Source organism: Scyliorhinus canicula, chromosome 9 (assembly GCF_902713615.1).
Source record: "Scyliorhinus canicula chromosome 9, sScyCan1.1, whole genome shotgun sequence".
In the NCBI taxonomy this organism is placed as follows: domain Eukaryota; kingdom Metazoa; phylum Chordata; class Chondrichthyes; order Carcharhiniformes; family Scyliorhinidae; genus Scyliorhinus; species Scyliorhinus canicula.
In genome coordinates, this window is record NC_052154.1 from 129,456,612 (window position 1) to 129,469,939 (window position 13,328).

Genomic DNA, 13,328 nt, shown 5'->3' on the forward strand with positions numbered 1-13,328 from the left:
CTGTCAGCCTTTCGGCCCTCTGATTTTCATTTGCCCAAAACAAATGAACTGCTTTCCTTTGGGCTCATGTTTCAGATGGGCATGTGGCCGGTGGGATGTTAATGACTCTTAGTTGCTAAAATGGACCTGGCCTCCCACTGCAGTTTCTGACTGAGGAGAATGGGCATTCTACCAGGATTATCAAGGAGTCAAAATTCCCCCCAAAATATCCAGTTGACTTCACAAGGCACTTATCTCATCTGGTAAATGCACAATCTCAGAGACAATAGCACAAAATTCAACCCACTGTACCACCAGAGAGAGAGGTCTTTATTCTCTGTGTCTGGGCTATATTTAAATAAGTCCCAAAGTGAAAGCACTGTATCCAAATTTTTTTATTGTATGATCATTAGGGCTTGAGTTGTCTGTAGCATCATGACAGCCGTCAGACATATCCTGTTGGCATGAGCCTGCGCTGAGAATTAAGGCCAAAATCCAGCCCGGAGACAACTGAGACAGTAAAAGTGGCCATCAACCTTTTGGCTTTCTGATTGCTATTCAAAAACAACAGTTAAAAGGCCACCTTATCTAAGAATCAACTGCAGTATTTGGAGGAAATAAAGATCACTTACCTTTTCAGGTCTAGTTGTCTTTGCTGCCAATGGTTCCCAGAACCTCCTTTCTAAGGAGGGCCAACGCATAAGGCGTGTTGCTAACTCCTTCTGGTACTCCTGGGTACCCACCTGAAGTACCTCCAGGCGAGTGACGTAGAGGATCTGTGCTCCACGGAAGCCAATGAGCGTAAAATCAGGTGGGCTGTAAAATGGGCATCTGGCCCGTTAGGCGGGTTGAGTTAAAATTACCCACAATGGATTTGGATTGGCTCCAGGTTATTTTTAACAATGAGAAACAAAAACATTTAATATCACCCAAATTCCTGTTAGATACTGGATGCCTCCCTCTCCTCTGTCAAGGTTGGGTTTGAATCCAGACACTAGAATCAAGAAGACATTAAGTTAACCCAAACATGGCACCATTTGACCTCATTGTCAAGAAAAATTCAAAGTGCGGTTGGGCAGCGTTAGCAGAAAATGTTGTCAGCATTCATTCATCCCAATAGGATACTACACCTTTTAAGAAGTACGTTACCTTTTGAATAATAAAATCCATAATTAAACACATTTTAAAATTGTAGATAGACTTCAAGACTGTGCAAGAACCATTGGTAATAAGTAACAGCTTTTCCCCAAGTCCATCAAGGCTCACACAATCGTCATTTGAAGATCAGCCTGATACCACCAGTCCAACCCTTCTTTATTTTTAATCAGACATAACAGTGAATGCATCAGTGCACGACTTACATTAAAGACAACAAAATAAACTAAACAGTGCAAGCAGAGGATAATTAATACAAAATTTATTTCATGCTAGATTTTGTTGCATATCATATTGTGCATGCACGTATTCAGAACTAAATTGCATACAGTGCTGAAGTATTGATTCCAACTTTAGGAGACCAAATTGGAGTGAAGTCATTCGCTGACTTGGACTGGCAGTCCTGCCACGGAAAACGACACAGATAAATTGGTACTGTTCAACGGAATGCACACTTCCTAATTGAGAGTCTGCAAGTCTGAAAATATACAGTGGTGAATGGAAAGAGGCCCGGACCATCTGGATGAAGAGTTAATATCCATAGAGATACACATGTCCAGAAAATACAAGTTCACTAGTATGCCAACCTAATCAGAGACAGGGGCAAAAGTGTTTTCTGAATACATTGTTTTAACGGTTTGTTTCTGATGTAGCTCTGAAGCATGGAGGAGCGGTCAATATGACCAATTGCCACCTACATATATTTTTCTCTAATCTTGCACTGATTCGTGAATAATACAAAAAAAGCAATCCATTGCAAATAAATGTCGATAATTATAATTCTTTTACATTATGATTACATCAAAGTATGTGAAATTAAAGGAATTTGGAAGGAAACCGAACTTCTGACTTAAAGGTTAATCATAGAATTACAGTTTTGATAACATGCAGTTCATGCTGGCAAATAATTACAAATCTTCTACAGTTTTTGTTTTCAGAAACAATATGCTTTAGAAACATCCAACAACTCAGGGTCAAATCTGTAACACACAATGGTCCTTAGAAATCTGTTTGGCTTGGAGTAGTTTTGCTTGTCCTAAAGAGGTTGGTCTTCTTCTCTTGAAATGTTCCCAGTGGGCAGATAATTGCCCACAGAGCGTCCAATTCTGTCCCAGCACATTAAGTTACTCTGACTGCCCCTGCTTGCATATATTTAGCAATGACAGGGCTGCCTTTGCAGAAATCTGCATGCAAAGAATACAGTGAATACTTGATCTTCCTTCCCCTGCCCTTCAACATAAACGTGGCATTTTGTTCTGTTAAATAAATTGATAGCTACATGCAGAGGCAGCAGTGTCCATCTTCTAATGACCTTTGCATGCACCCGGACTAAACGGCACCTCTACAGTGTATTGCTTGCAACTGGTTTGGCTTCCATGCATTGGCACCTCAAACTGTGCATGTTTGCCTGAACTCCTTCAGGGTCCAATGGCTCAAAAGATCCTGAGAAAGAAATCTTCAAACGTTGAACAGGTGCAGCAGCAGACATAAAGTTTACCCATTCTCAAAGAGCCAGTGTATTCATAATTGGACAGCTATGCTTCGATAGCAATGGGCTGCACCATCTATTATTGGGATCTGTATGTAGCTGCATCACCTCCATCTATGCACCAAACACATGCAGCATTCGGACCTCCAGTGCCACTGTGTGCCTGCGTAATGTCATCTAGAAACTACCACAGCTTGTTCCAACTAACGTCAACAGTAGAACCACCAGAAGCAAGGTGCTACCCAGAGACATGCGTTCTTCAGACTTATTACCTGGTTTTATGCAAGACAGTATAGGCTGTAGGACTAAAGCTTTGGACCATTCTCAGCTACTAATCCATGCTATAAAATGGATGGTATGGGAGACGGAGAATGCCTCAATGGACAAGGAGAGCTGTAGAGCGAAGAAGACACTGAAGGCAATTTTAGTATATTTCTGCTCATGCCAGCTCTGTTGTTTAGGCTTCTTGAGTTTTCAAAACCTTTATGTAAGGAAAAATGCAAAGTACAGCATTGGATCAACAATAGAATGGATAATGATGAGTCTACATCATTGCCAGTCTGGTAAAGCATCTCCATGCATTTGCATGCTCAGAGCAGTATCACTGTTAATGAAAGACAAAGAGTAGTTACTAGGGATTGCTTCCACCTCCCAGTGTTCCCAACTCTCATTTCACCAGACAATATTTCCTAAGAAAGCACTTAGGTGATGTGATATTTATGAATATTACATTGGACATGCTGTTCGTAGAGCTTGCCCCTGTGGTAATCTGATTGTAGTTCAGTTTTAGGAAACAATTAATCTCTGTTTAGTCATAATATGATTTATTATATAATTTTAAGAGATTAGGACTGTAAGTTTTAGAGTAAGTTATTACTTCAAAACAGCTAACAGGTTAAAAAAATGAGCAACGTAATGTCTTTCTGTCATCCCTGAGATGGCAACAATTCACTCAATCGCCAAGTCAACTTGCAGCAAAATGAGCAACAAAAATGTAACTGCCAAGTCCAATTCCACTTAGCTTCTGATCTCCACAGATAGACAACAACCATTCTGTGCACCCATATTTCCTTTGCCGCTATTGACTATTTATATTAAACTGATTGTGTGCAAAACAGTTGGCATTTGTTTCAAGTGGGCTGAGGGAAGAGTTGTCCAAATCAAGATTACGTCAAGGCTGGTGATGTGAATAAAAAAGAAGGCAGCCCTGATTCAAAAGCAGAATCTACATGCCAGGACAATATCGAAAGACTGGTCCTTTAAGATTTAAATTGTCGTGCACAGATGTCTCCAGCACATCAAACAGGGCAATTTTGAACTGGTAAATATTGATTTAAAGATAATTTTTGATTAGAGAACAAAAATACAGAAAGTAAATAAAAGGTTGCTATGTTGTGTTAAGGAATTTTTCTGAGGTAGGAATTATAATATAAAATGAGAAAGACAACTTAATTATTTTCAGGCACCTAGTTATTAGTTACCCTTGGAGCCAGGCGGAAAGTGAAATGAATCTAAACTGTTTCCATAGCAACAGTATTGGCTCAGTGGAGATATTAGGGGAAAATATTTTTAAAGGTTCATACATACTGCTTACATTTAAACATTCTCATGTAAATTTTGTACACATCAAGGGGAACAATTTTAAAGCTGAGGAAACAGTTCTTTCCATTCATCCATGTCCATATCAAGCATTCCCGGGTCAGGTATTGCTTCGTATATTTAGAGGCAGAGTAAAACTCTTTCTAATCTGCTTCTGCAATATCTCACAATGCCTACTTCAGAGCACTTTATTTCCATTTTATACACCCCCAGTGTGCAAGATTGCCAAATTAGAGTAAGGTTTCAGCACAGAACCAATCCCACCCAAATGTTATTGAGATTGTCCAGATTCGTTCGATACTAGTCAAGAGAGGAGTCTTTCATCATGTGAATGTGATTTGAAACCCAGGGTGCAGAGGTGAAAGGCGAGCATATAACTCACCAGATCACTGTTGCTTAACCCCCCCACTCTCTTTCCAAATGTCAATTTTCAGCTTTCTAACCAGGAAAGTGTCACAGTTTTACATAAAACAGGGATGTGATTAAAATTGCTTTGCATCAGCAAATGAACGCCTCAGAAATACGAGTTCATTAAGTTAACTTTGAGTTAATGTTTTGAACTAGTCAGCAAGGTATTGCAGAGTTGACTCTATTCTAATTATTCACCTCCACAAGACCCGGACAATGAAAGTCAAACATAGCAAACAAACATTAAACCAACTGAACAGAAAATGTGATGCTCAGAGTACTAGTAAAATAAGCTATGCCAAAGTCATTCTATTTGGATTTTTTTTTATATGATTGAATAACTAGAAAATGTACTACCCAATTGAGTTTAGCAAATTTAAGGTCATGAAAGCCCTTAAGTAGGTCATCGGTGTCAACTCTGTGGGGGAAACCAGATTGAAATGTATTTGCTTTGAGGTTAAGCCTCATAATATCTCGCTCCATATAATGCCAATAATGACTGAAGGAATGCTTGGGAACTCTTTAGTCTTTCATATGAGTAGGAATTGACCTCTTTTTGATGCCAATTTGATACTATTCTGAAGTCCATTGAAGCGTTTAAAGACTAGACATGCAACCAATTTCATTTCAAACGTGCACAAAAACTTAACATTGAACTGATCTACAACACATACAGGATGGATTTAAGCTGAAAGGTTTCCATCGTTCATGCTGGTAGAAACACACTTCCACGGGCCAACAATATGCTGACATTGAAACACACTAGTGAATTACTCTTTAGCCAATCTGTCCAATACGGAATCAAATTCAACACTTTGCTACAAAGATAATTTTAGCTGAGGTTTTTGAGCTACTTTCTTATGAAAGTGTTGTGATCAAATTTTTAGTCTGGCTTTTAATTTACTTTATAAATTATATTTACATATTAAATGTTCTCTATAGAAGACTGTCCATCAGAAATGGCACATGAAGCTCCTATATACCACACCAATGGCATGGTTTGAATAATACTGTCTCTCTATGTATAGATCTATATATATACATATATATATACAATACACCAGTGAGAGGACTTGAATGAAATTCTACACTTTAATTCATGGCGCTTAGCGTCTTTCTAAAATCTCTATGGAATTTCATAGACAATTACTCTACACAGCTAAGCATTGTTTATTAATCCATGATATACTTTCTCCAATGCAGCTGTATATCCTAGCAATACTAGATTAACAGATTGATATGTATACCTATAAGGTTACTGTATCTTGCCTGTGTATTACGTACCCTTTCTTATTCCTCCATCGGGTGGACATGCAAATTCCCCGGTTGATAAGAGGAAGCAGGGTCCGTCTCTGGCATTCCTCTCCCTGGTGTTAGAACGAGTGAAGGGGAGGTGATCCTCAGGCGTCAGTGCCTGGTCAATATGAGGACAATCTTCGTTTGCCAATGCTGCATTTGCTGCATCACCGTTCTGTTTAAAATCTTCAAATATACAAGCAAAAGCTGAATGAAATGCTAGGTACTATGTTTGCGTTTCTTACTAAAGGTTAGTAGAATCTACGCTTTGTAACGCTCTATGCAATCTACTAAAGTACTCCAGAGGCAGCACATTCAGCCAATAAAATATTTTGCATTTGCAAATGAAATCACACTAGTAAGCAAAGGCACCAAAATTTGAGAGATAAGTTTCATAGTACTAAAGAAAAGTAACTAACTGAAAGATGCAAATTTGAGAGACAGAAACAATCAAGTTCTAAAACATTGGCTGATGGAGGAATATAAATATACACCACTATGATAAATGTGTTGTACAGGGATATTTTAATGTAATTTCTTAGTAGGAGACACCCATTTAGAAATATTGACTGCGGATACTCTGGTCAGTGGGCTTAAAGTGACTGGGGGATAGATCAGTGCCTGGAGGCCAAAGATTAATACCCTGTTTAATGTAGGCTGAAATTGTAAAGTAATTATTGTTCACACCCAGTCATGTGTTCAAGTTGTTTTACAGACAGCAAGGCTTTTAATCAGCTGTGCAGGCCTATTACCATGTGGCATTCTGATCCATCAGCCACTCACATCCCTCAGTAAAATCCAGTGCCAACTGAATGAAGGGTTATGGTCATTGTTGTGAATAATTACTTCCCTTTGACCACTAATACATGTCCCTTTATCACAAAATGCATCGTCACACATCATCTATCACCTGCATAGCATTGTCACAATGAAACGGGAACATTTCTCCTCTTGCCCCACCATCCAGAAAAAAACCCGCTAAATATGGCAAGTGATGCAAGAATGGTGAAGAGCATTGTGAACATGGGAAGAAAGGCTTGGAGGAAAATACTGAAGTACTGATGAAGGTATTAATATCGAAAGAAGATGGCAAATACTATGAAGAGCATTGAAAATATGCTGAAGAAGATGTAGTGGAGCTGGGGGAGGACAGTGTGCCACAGAGAATAGACTTCTCCAGCATTATGTATTTGGCGGCATCCTAATTGGATTGTTTAAGTACCAGCTCATTAATTAAACATGTTTAATCTTGTTTGTATTATGATGCCAGACAGCAAGCAGAATGATTCATATGTATTAAGATTTCAACCTTGTGATTCTTCTCCTTTCTTTCTCTCCATCTCTCTGGTGACCTTTATCTATCTGTCAATATATATTAGCCATATGTGGATAGTACAGGGGCATCATGTGGGTAAGTGAGCTTTGCCAGCTGGAGAGTTAGCTATAGAAATTAAATGCAAAATATGCATTATGTTTTGGCTTTGTTCAATCAAATGCAACTGCACAGGGAAGACATAACTCTCAGGAATATTAGCTCATCTGGGAATTAAGTCATATGCTTTATTCTGGAGCACAGTTAATGAGGTATTCAACTAATCATTCTCACTATGCTGCTAATTCTATGAACAGAACTGAGTTCCACATACAGGTACAGCAAAATACTGCAGATGCTGGAAAACTAAAATAAAGCGGAAATGCTGAAAATACTCAGCAGGTCAGGTAGCATCTGCGGAGAGAGAAACAGAGTTAACTGACCTATCGTCAGAACTGGTAAAAATTAGAAATGTAGCAAGTTTTAAGCAAGGACAGAGAGAGGGAAAGGCATCAGCGGGTAATGACAAAAAGGAAGGATAGTGATAGGTTAGAAAACAGAAGAGATTGAATTACAAGAGGAGTGATGGTGTAAGGCAAAAAGGGATGGCATTGGGACAAGTAAAGAAACAAAAGATAGGTCAAGTGGAGGTGTAAATGGGGAATAGCAAAATCATCACCAATGTCCAAAAACTGGGACAGAGATTATGCTCTGACATTCTTGGACTCAACGTTGAAGGTAGTAAGGCGCTGAATCAAAATATGAGGAGCTGTTCCTTGAGTCAACATTGAACATTATCGGAAACATCTAGGAGGCAGAGGACAAAGTGGTCAGAGGGGAAGTGTGGTAGAACGTCATAGTAACAGGACACTGGAATCTCGGGATCACATTTGTAAACTGAACAAAGGTGATTCGCTAAGCAGTCACCCAGCCTGTGTTTTGACTCTTTAATGTAGAGGAGACTGCATCATGAGCAATGAATGTAGTATACTGAATTCAAAGAAATACAAATATTGATGTTTCACCTGAATGGATTATTTGGGGCCCTGAGCAGTGAGAAGAGGAAAACATCTCCTATGTTTGGATGAGATGGTGCCAGGAGAAGGGGAGAGGATTTTGGGAGTGATGGAGGAGTAGACCAGGGTGGAGAAACTGTCTCTCTGGAGTGCTGAAGTGGATGTGTTCAGAGTTGGAGTAATGAAAATGGGCGGAGGATAATCTGTTCATATGGAGGCTGGTGGAGTAGAATGTGAGGACAAGGGAAACTCCATTGTGGTACAGGGAAGGAGGAAAATGGATGAGAGCAGAAGTGCGGGGATGGGATGGGCAGGTCCAGGGCCCTTGTAAACCATGCCGGAGTTGAGACTTCCGGTGGTAGCCATGGAATGAACGGTTGCACATTTAGCAGCTCTCGCCTCTCGTGGTCTTTCAATGGCTTTTAAGCTGTATTTTCGCGGGAATTTCTCAAAATAAGTTGATAACGGTGGACCTGGGAAGAGTCAGAGATCTGGGTGTATCAGGATTGGGGAGCAGAGCTTGCAAAGAGGAGGACGCGTTTTAATAAAGTCAAGGTGGCACTGTATGCGAAAGACATCAAGTTTGGATAGCTCCAGCCGGCCCGTCTCTGGGTGACCACCGACGAGAACCGGGAGCTTTACTTTGGCTCGCCGGAAGATGTGGAGGACTTTATGAAAGACAAGAACTTGGTGGATGCAAAAGGACTTTAAAACCTTAACTGTGGTGGACTGAATGTTTTGTAAGAAAGTGGGGGGGGGGGGGGGGGGGAGTTTAGTGCGGTTCTTTCTCTGTCTGGAAAGATCTCAAACTTTCAATTCTGTAATTTAAGTTGTGACTTTCAGGAGGAGAAGGGCTTTTTCTGCTTGATTTGATTTTGATTTGTTGTTGTTGTTTGATGTGCCGAACTTCAGTGAAAAGGGGTTGAGTTGCGATTGCGATGTTTTTTCTCTTCTGTTGCAAAAAAGATGGTTGAGTTTCTGTATGCATAATTTTTTTTAAGAGGGGGGAGGCGATCCGGCAGGTTGTAGAATGTTAGGCAGCGGAGGAGAGAACTGCTAGGCTAGCTGGATAGCTAGTTAATGGGAGCAAAGTGGGGGGACAGCCGGGGAAGAAATGGAGTAGGGGGGGAGGGGAGTATGGGGGGAGGGGGGGGGGTGGGGGGGAGGGGACTGCTGACGGGTAAAGGACTTTCGGGGATTGGAGATAGAGAGCAGAGGGCGGTTGTTGCCGAGGGGTAGACCAAGGAAGGTGCGGGACATGGGCTAAGGGCTGGCCTAGGAAAGGTCATGGCTAATCGGCAGGGGATGGGGGGGGGGGGGGGGGGGGGGGGGGGGGAGAGCCCCAACCGGCCAGACTATTATGTGGAATGTTTGTGGACTGAATGGGACGGTCAAAACGACCCATGTGTTTGCACATCTGAGACACACCTGAAGCTGGGAGACCAATTCAGATTGGAGGAGGGATGGGTCGGACAGGTGTTTCATTCGGGACTGTACTTTAAAGCAGGGGTGTGGCCATCCTGATTAACAAGAGGGTGGCATTTGAAGTGGAGAGGATAGAGGCAGATCCCGGGGGCGGGGCAGGAATAGATTTATTATGGTCAGTGGGAAGCTGAAGGGAATGGCAGTGGTGCTGGTAAATATATACTCCCCAAACTGGGATGATGTCGCATTTGTTAGGAAGGTGCTGGGAAAGATCCCTGACCTGGACTCGGATTGGCAGGTTATCGGGGGGTGACTTCAACGCGGTCCTGGATCCGAGACTATACCAGTCGAGTTCTAGGTCAGGGAAAGTATCAGCAATGGCGAAGGAATTGCGGGGGTTCATGGAACGTATGGGAGGGGTAGATCCGTGGAGATTTGGGAGGCCAAGGAGCAAGGAATATTAATTTTACTCCCATGTGCACAAGGTATACTCCAGGATAGATTTCTTTGTACTTGATAAAACACTGTTAGTGGGGGTGGAGGACACGGAGTGCTCAGCAATTGTGATGTCAGAACATGCGCCACATTGGGTAGACCTATGGGCAAGCACAGGAAAGTCTCAGCGCCCACAGTGGAGATTAGATGCCGGGCTGCTAGTGGACGATAAGATCTGTGAGCGAGTGAGGAAGGCTATCCATGGTACATGAAAAACAATGATATAGGAGAATCTGCAGCGGGAGTGGTTTGGGAGGCATTGAAGGCAGTTATCAGAGGGGAAGTTATTTTGATTCAGGCCCAAAGGGAGAAAACTGAGCGGGCGGAGCTGGATAGATTGGTAGGAGAAATCTTACAGGTGGACAGGAGGTATGCGGAGTCTCCGAATGAGGAACTCCTGGGGGCGCATCAGAGACTCCAAATGGAATTTGGGCTCCTTTCCACAGGTAAGGCGTAGGGACAGCTGAGGAGAGCAAAAGGGGCAAAATATGAATGTGGGGAGAAAGCAAGCTGGATGATGGCACATCAGCTGAGGAAGCAGGGAGCGGCGAGAGAAATAGGGAAAATAAAGGATATGAAAGGGAAGGTAGTGATAGATGTGGGGGCGGTGAATTACGTGAATGTTATAGTCGGTTATATGAGTCGGAACCCCCAGCCGGGAAGGAGGGTATGAATCAATTCCTAGAGAGGCTAGAGTTCCAGAAGGTAGATGAGGAGCTGATGGAAGACCTGGGGGGCCCAATTTGGCTCGGTGAGGTGATAGATGGTTTGAGGGCGATGCAATCGGGTAAGGCCCCGGGACCTGATGGATTCCCAGTGGAATTTTATAAAAAGTTCTCTGGGTTACTGGGGCCTGGTTAAGGCTTTTAACGAGTCTAGGGAGCTGGGAATACTCCCCCCAACGCTATCACAGGCATCAATCTCTCTCATCCTGATGCGAGATAAGGACCCGGAGAACTGTGGATCGTACAGACCAATTTCCCTGCTGAACGTTGATGCTAAATTGCTGGCAAAGATCTTGGCCACTCGAATAGAGGATTGCGTCCCGGAGGTAATCGGGGAAGATCAAATGGGATTTGTGAAGGGCAGGCACCTGACGTCCAATATTAGATGGCTTCTTAATGTTATAATGATGCCAGCGGAGGTGCGAGGTTGAGGTGGTAGTAGCCATGGATGCAGAGAAGGCTTTTGACCGGGTGGAGTGGAAGTTCCTATGTGACATTTAAGGCAGGTTTGGGTTCGGGCAGGGATTTGTGGATTTGGTCCGGTTGCTATATCAGGCTCCAGTGGCGAATGTAAGAACCAACCTAGTCCGGTCAGAATACTTTAGTCCCTGTAGGGGGACAAGGCAGGGATGCCCGCTCACCCCATTACTGTTTGCCCTGGCCATAGAGCCCTTAGTGATGGCCCTTAGATCATCAAATGCCTGGCGGGGGATAATGAGGGGGTGGGGGGGGATGAAGCACAGAATCTCTCTATATGTGGACGATTTGTTGCACAGACCCAATGGGAGGGATGGCTTGGAGATACTGGGAGAATTTGGGCGATTTTCAGGTTCCAAGTTAAATATGGGAAAGAGGAAAGGTGACTGAGGGAGTTGCTGTTCAGAGTGGTTGAGAGGAGTTTTAGATATCTGGGGATTCAAGTGGCTAAGGTTTGGGGGCAGCTTCACAAGTTAAATCTGGGCAAGGCGGTCGATCAAATGAAAAGGGATTTCCGCAGGTGGGACATGCTCCCGCTGACACTGGCGGGGAGGGTCCAGACGGTGAAGATGGCGGTCCTTCCAAGACTGCTCTTCTTTTTTCAATGTCTTTCGATTTTTATCCCAAAGGCTTTTTCCATGAAAATGAACGTGATATTGGGTTTTGTGTGGGCGGGTAAAACTCCGAGAGTAGAGAAGGCATTCCGTGGGAAAAAGCTTTGAAGAGAGTCACCATCCTCGTTGTGTGCCAGACTTAGCTTGATCCAATTCAAGGTGGTCCACAGGGCCCACATGATGGCAGCCCGGATGAGCAGGTTCTTGAGGAGGTGGAAGACAGATGTGGACGGTGTGGGGGTACCCCGGGAAACCATGTACATATGTTTTGGGCATGTCTGAAATTGAGGGAATTCTGGCGAGTATTCGCGGACGTTATGTCAGAAGTCCTGGAAGGAAGGGTAACTCCAAGTCCAGAATTGGCAATATTTGGGGTATCAGATGATCCGGGGGCCAAGGGGGGGGAGGGAGACCGATGTTCTGGCCTTCTCCTCCCTAGTGGCCCAGAGACAGATCTTGCTGAGATGGAGGGACTCGGAGCTCCCGAAGTCAGGAGTGTGGGTCAGCGATATGGCAGGGTTTCTCAGTCTGGAGAAAATAAAATTTGCTTTGGGAGGATCAATTCAAGGGTTCGCCCGGAGGTGGCAGCCGTTCATCGATTTCTTCAAGGAAAATTGAACGTGAGCAGTAATGGGGCGGGAGGGTAAAGGGGTGGGAGGGAGGAAACCAGTAGGCATGGCAATGTTACAACGGGACAGAGAATACAGTTTACAGGCAGCTAGGGAATAGAACGGGGGAGTAGGGGGTGTTGTTCTGTAGGTCGTTTTTTTCTTTCTTTTTTTACATGTGATTGTTTAAGAGATGTGAATGTCTTAAACTGTGAAAATTACAAATGCTTCAATAAAATATCTTCTAAAAAGAACACCTCAACTGAGTTGAATCCTCAGTTGAGGAAAAAGAAAGACATATACTTGATGAATTCAAAATGAGACATTGGATTCTTTGGGAGGTGAATTATGCTGGAGAGAGGCTTGAGTGAATATGAGTTGTGGCAGGACTAGGTGTGGAAGTAGGAGTTAGAAAGAGTGTGGAGTTGTGCATGGTGCTGAATTAATGGGGTGCGACTAGAAGTGGAGGTGACCCAAGTTTCTCATTACCAATGGCCTTTACTCCAACAGGTGGAAAGTCATTTTTTTATCGAAAGCATCCCAGCAGTACCCATAGGCTGCGTGGAAATGTACAGGATACCAGTTTACATTCTAATCACCACAGAAACATTCATTTAACAGACCAGAAATATAAAACATGCTAAAGAGAGGTCCACTATCAAAAGACAGTGAACTTGAAAGTAGAGCCAATAAGATGGAAATGACTGTTGACAGTGTTATGGTATGATTG

The 13,328-nt window shown here is 43.0% G+C and overlaps 1 protein-coding gene across 2 annotated transcripts in view; it reads right to left on the reverse strand.

The window, feature by feature from the left end:
* Positions 1–1,251: 1,251 nt before the first annotated feature.
* The window catches only part of LOC119971682 (potassium voltage-gated channel subfamily C member 1-like), a 138,334-nt gene continuing 126,257 nt past the window's right edge, over positions 1,252–13,328 (reverse strand). Inside the window, exons 3-4 of one of the 2 annotated variants that reach the window (XM_038807566.1) lie at positions 5,915–6,112; positions 1,252–2,318 (exon numbers count right to left, since the gene is read on the reverse strand). In XM_038807566.1, the coding sequence (XP_038663494.1) occupies positions 2,254–2,318; positions 5,915–6,112 (263 nt within the window). In that variant the 3' untranslated portion in view covers positions 1,252–2,253. Of the gene's footprint in view, positions 3,105–5,914; positions 6,113–13,328 lie in introns of both variants that reach the window. The other variant, XM_038807565.1, reaches the window with a different exon arrangement.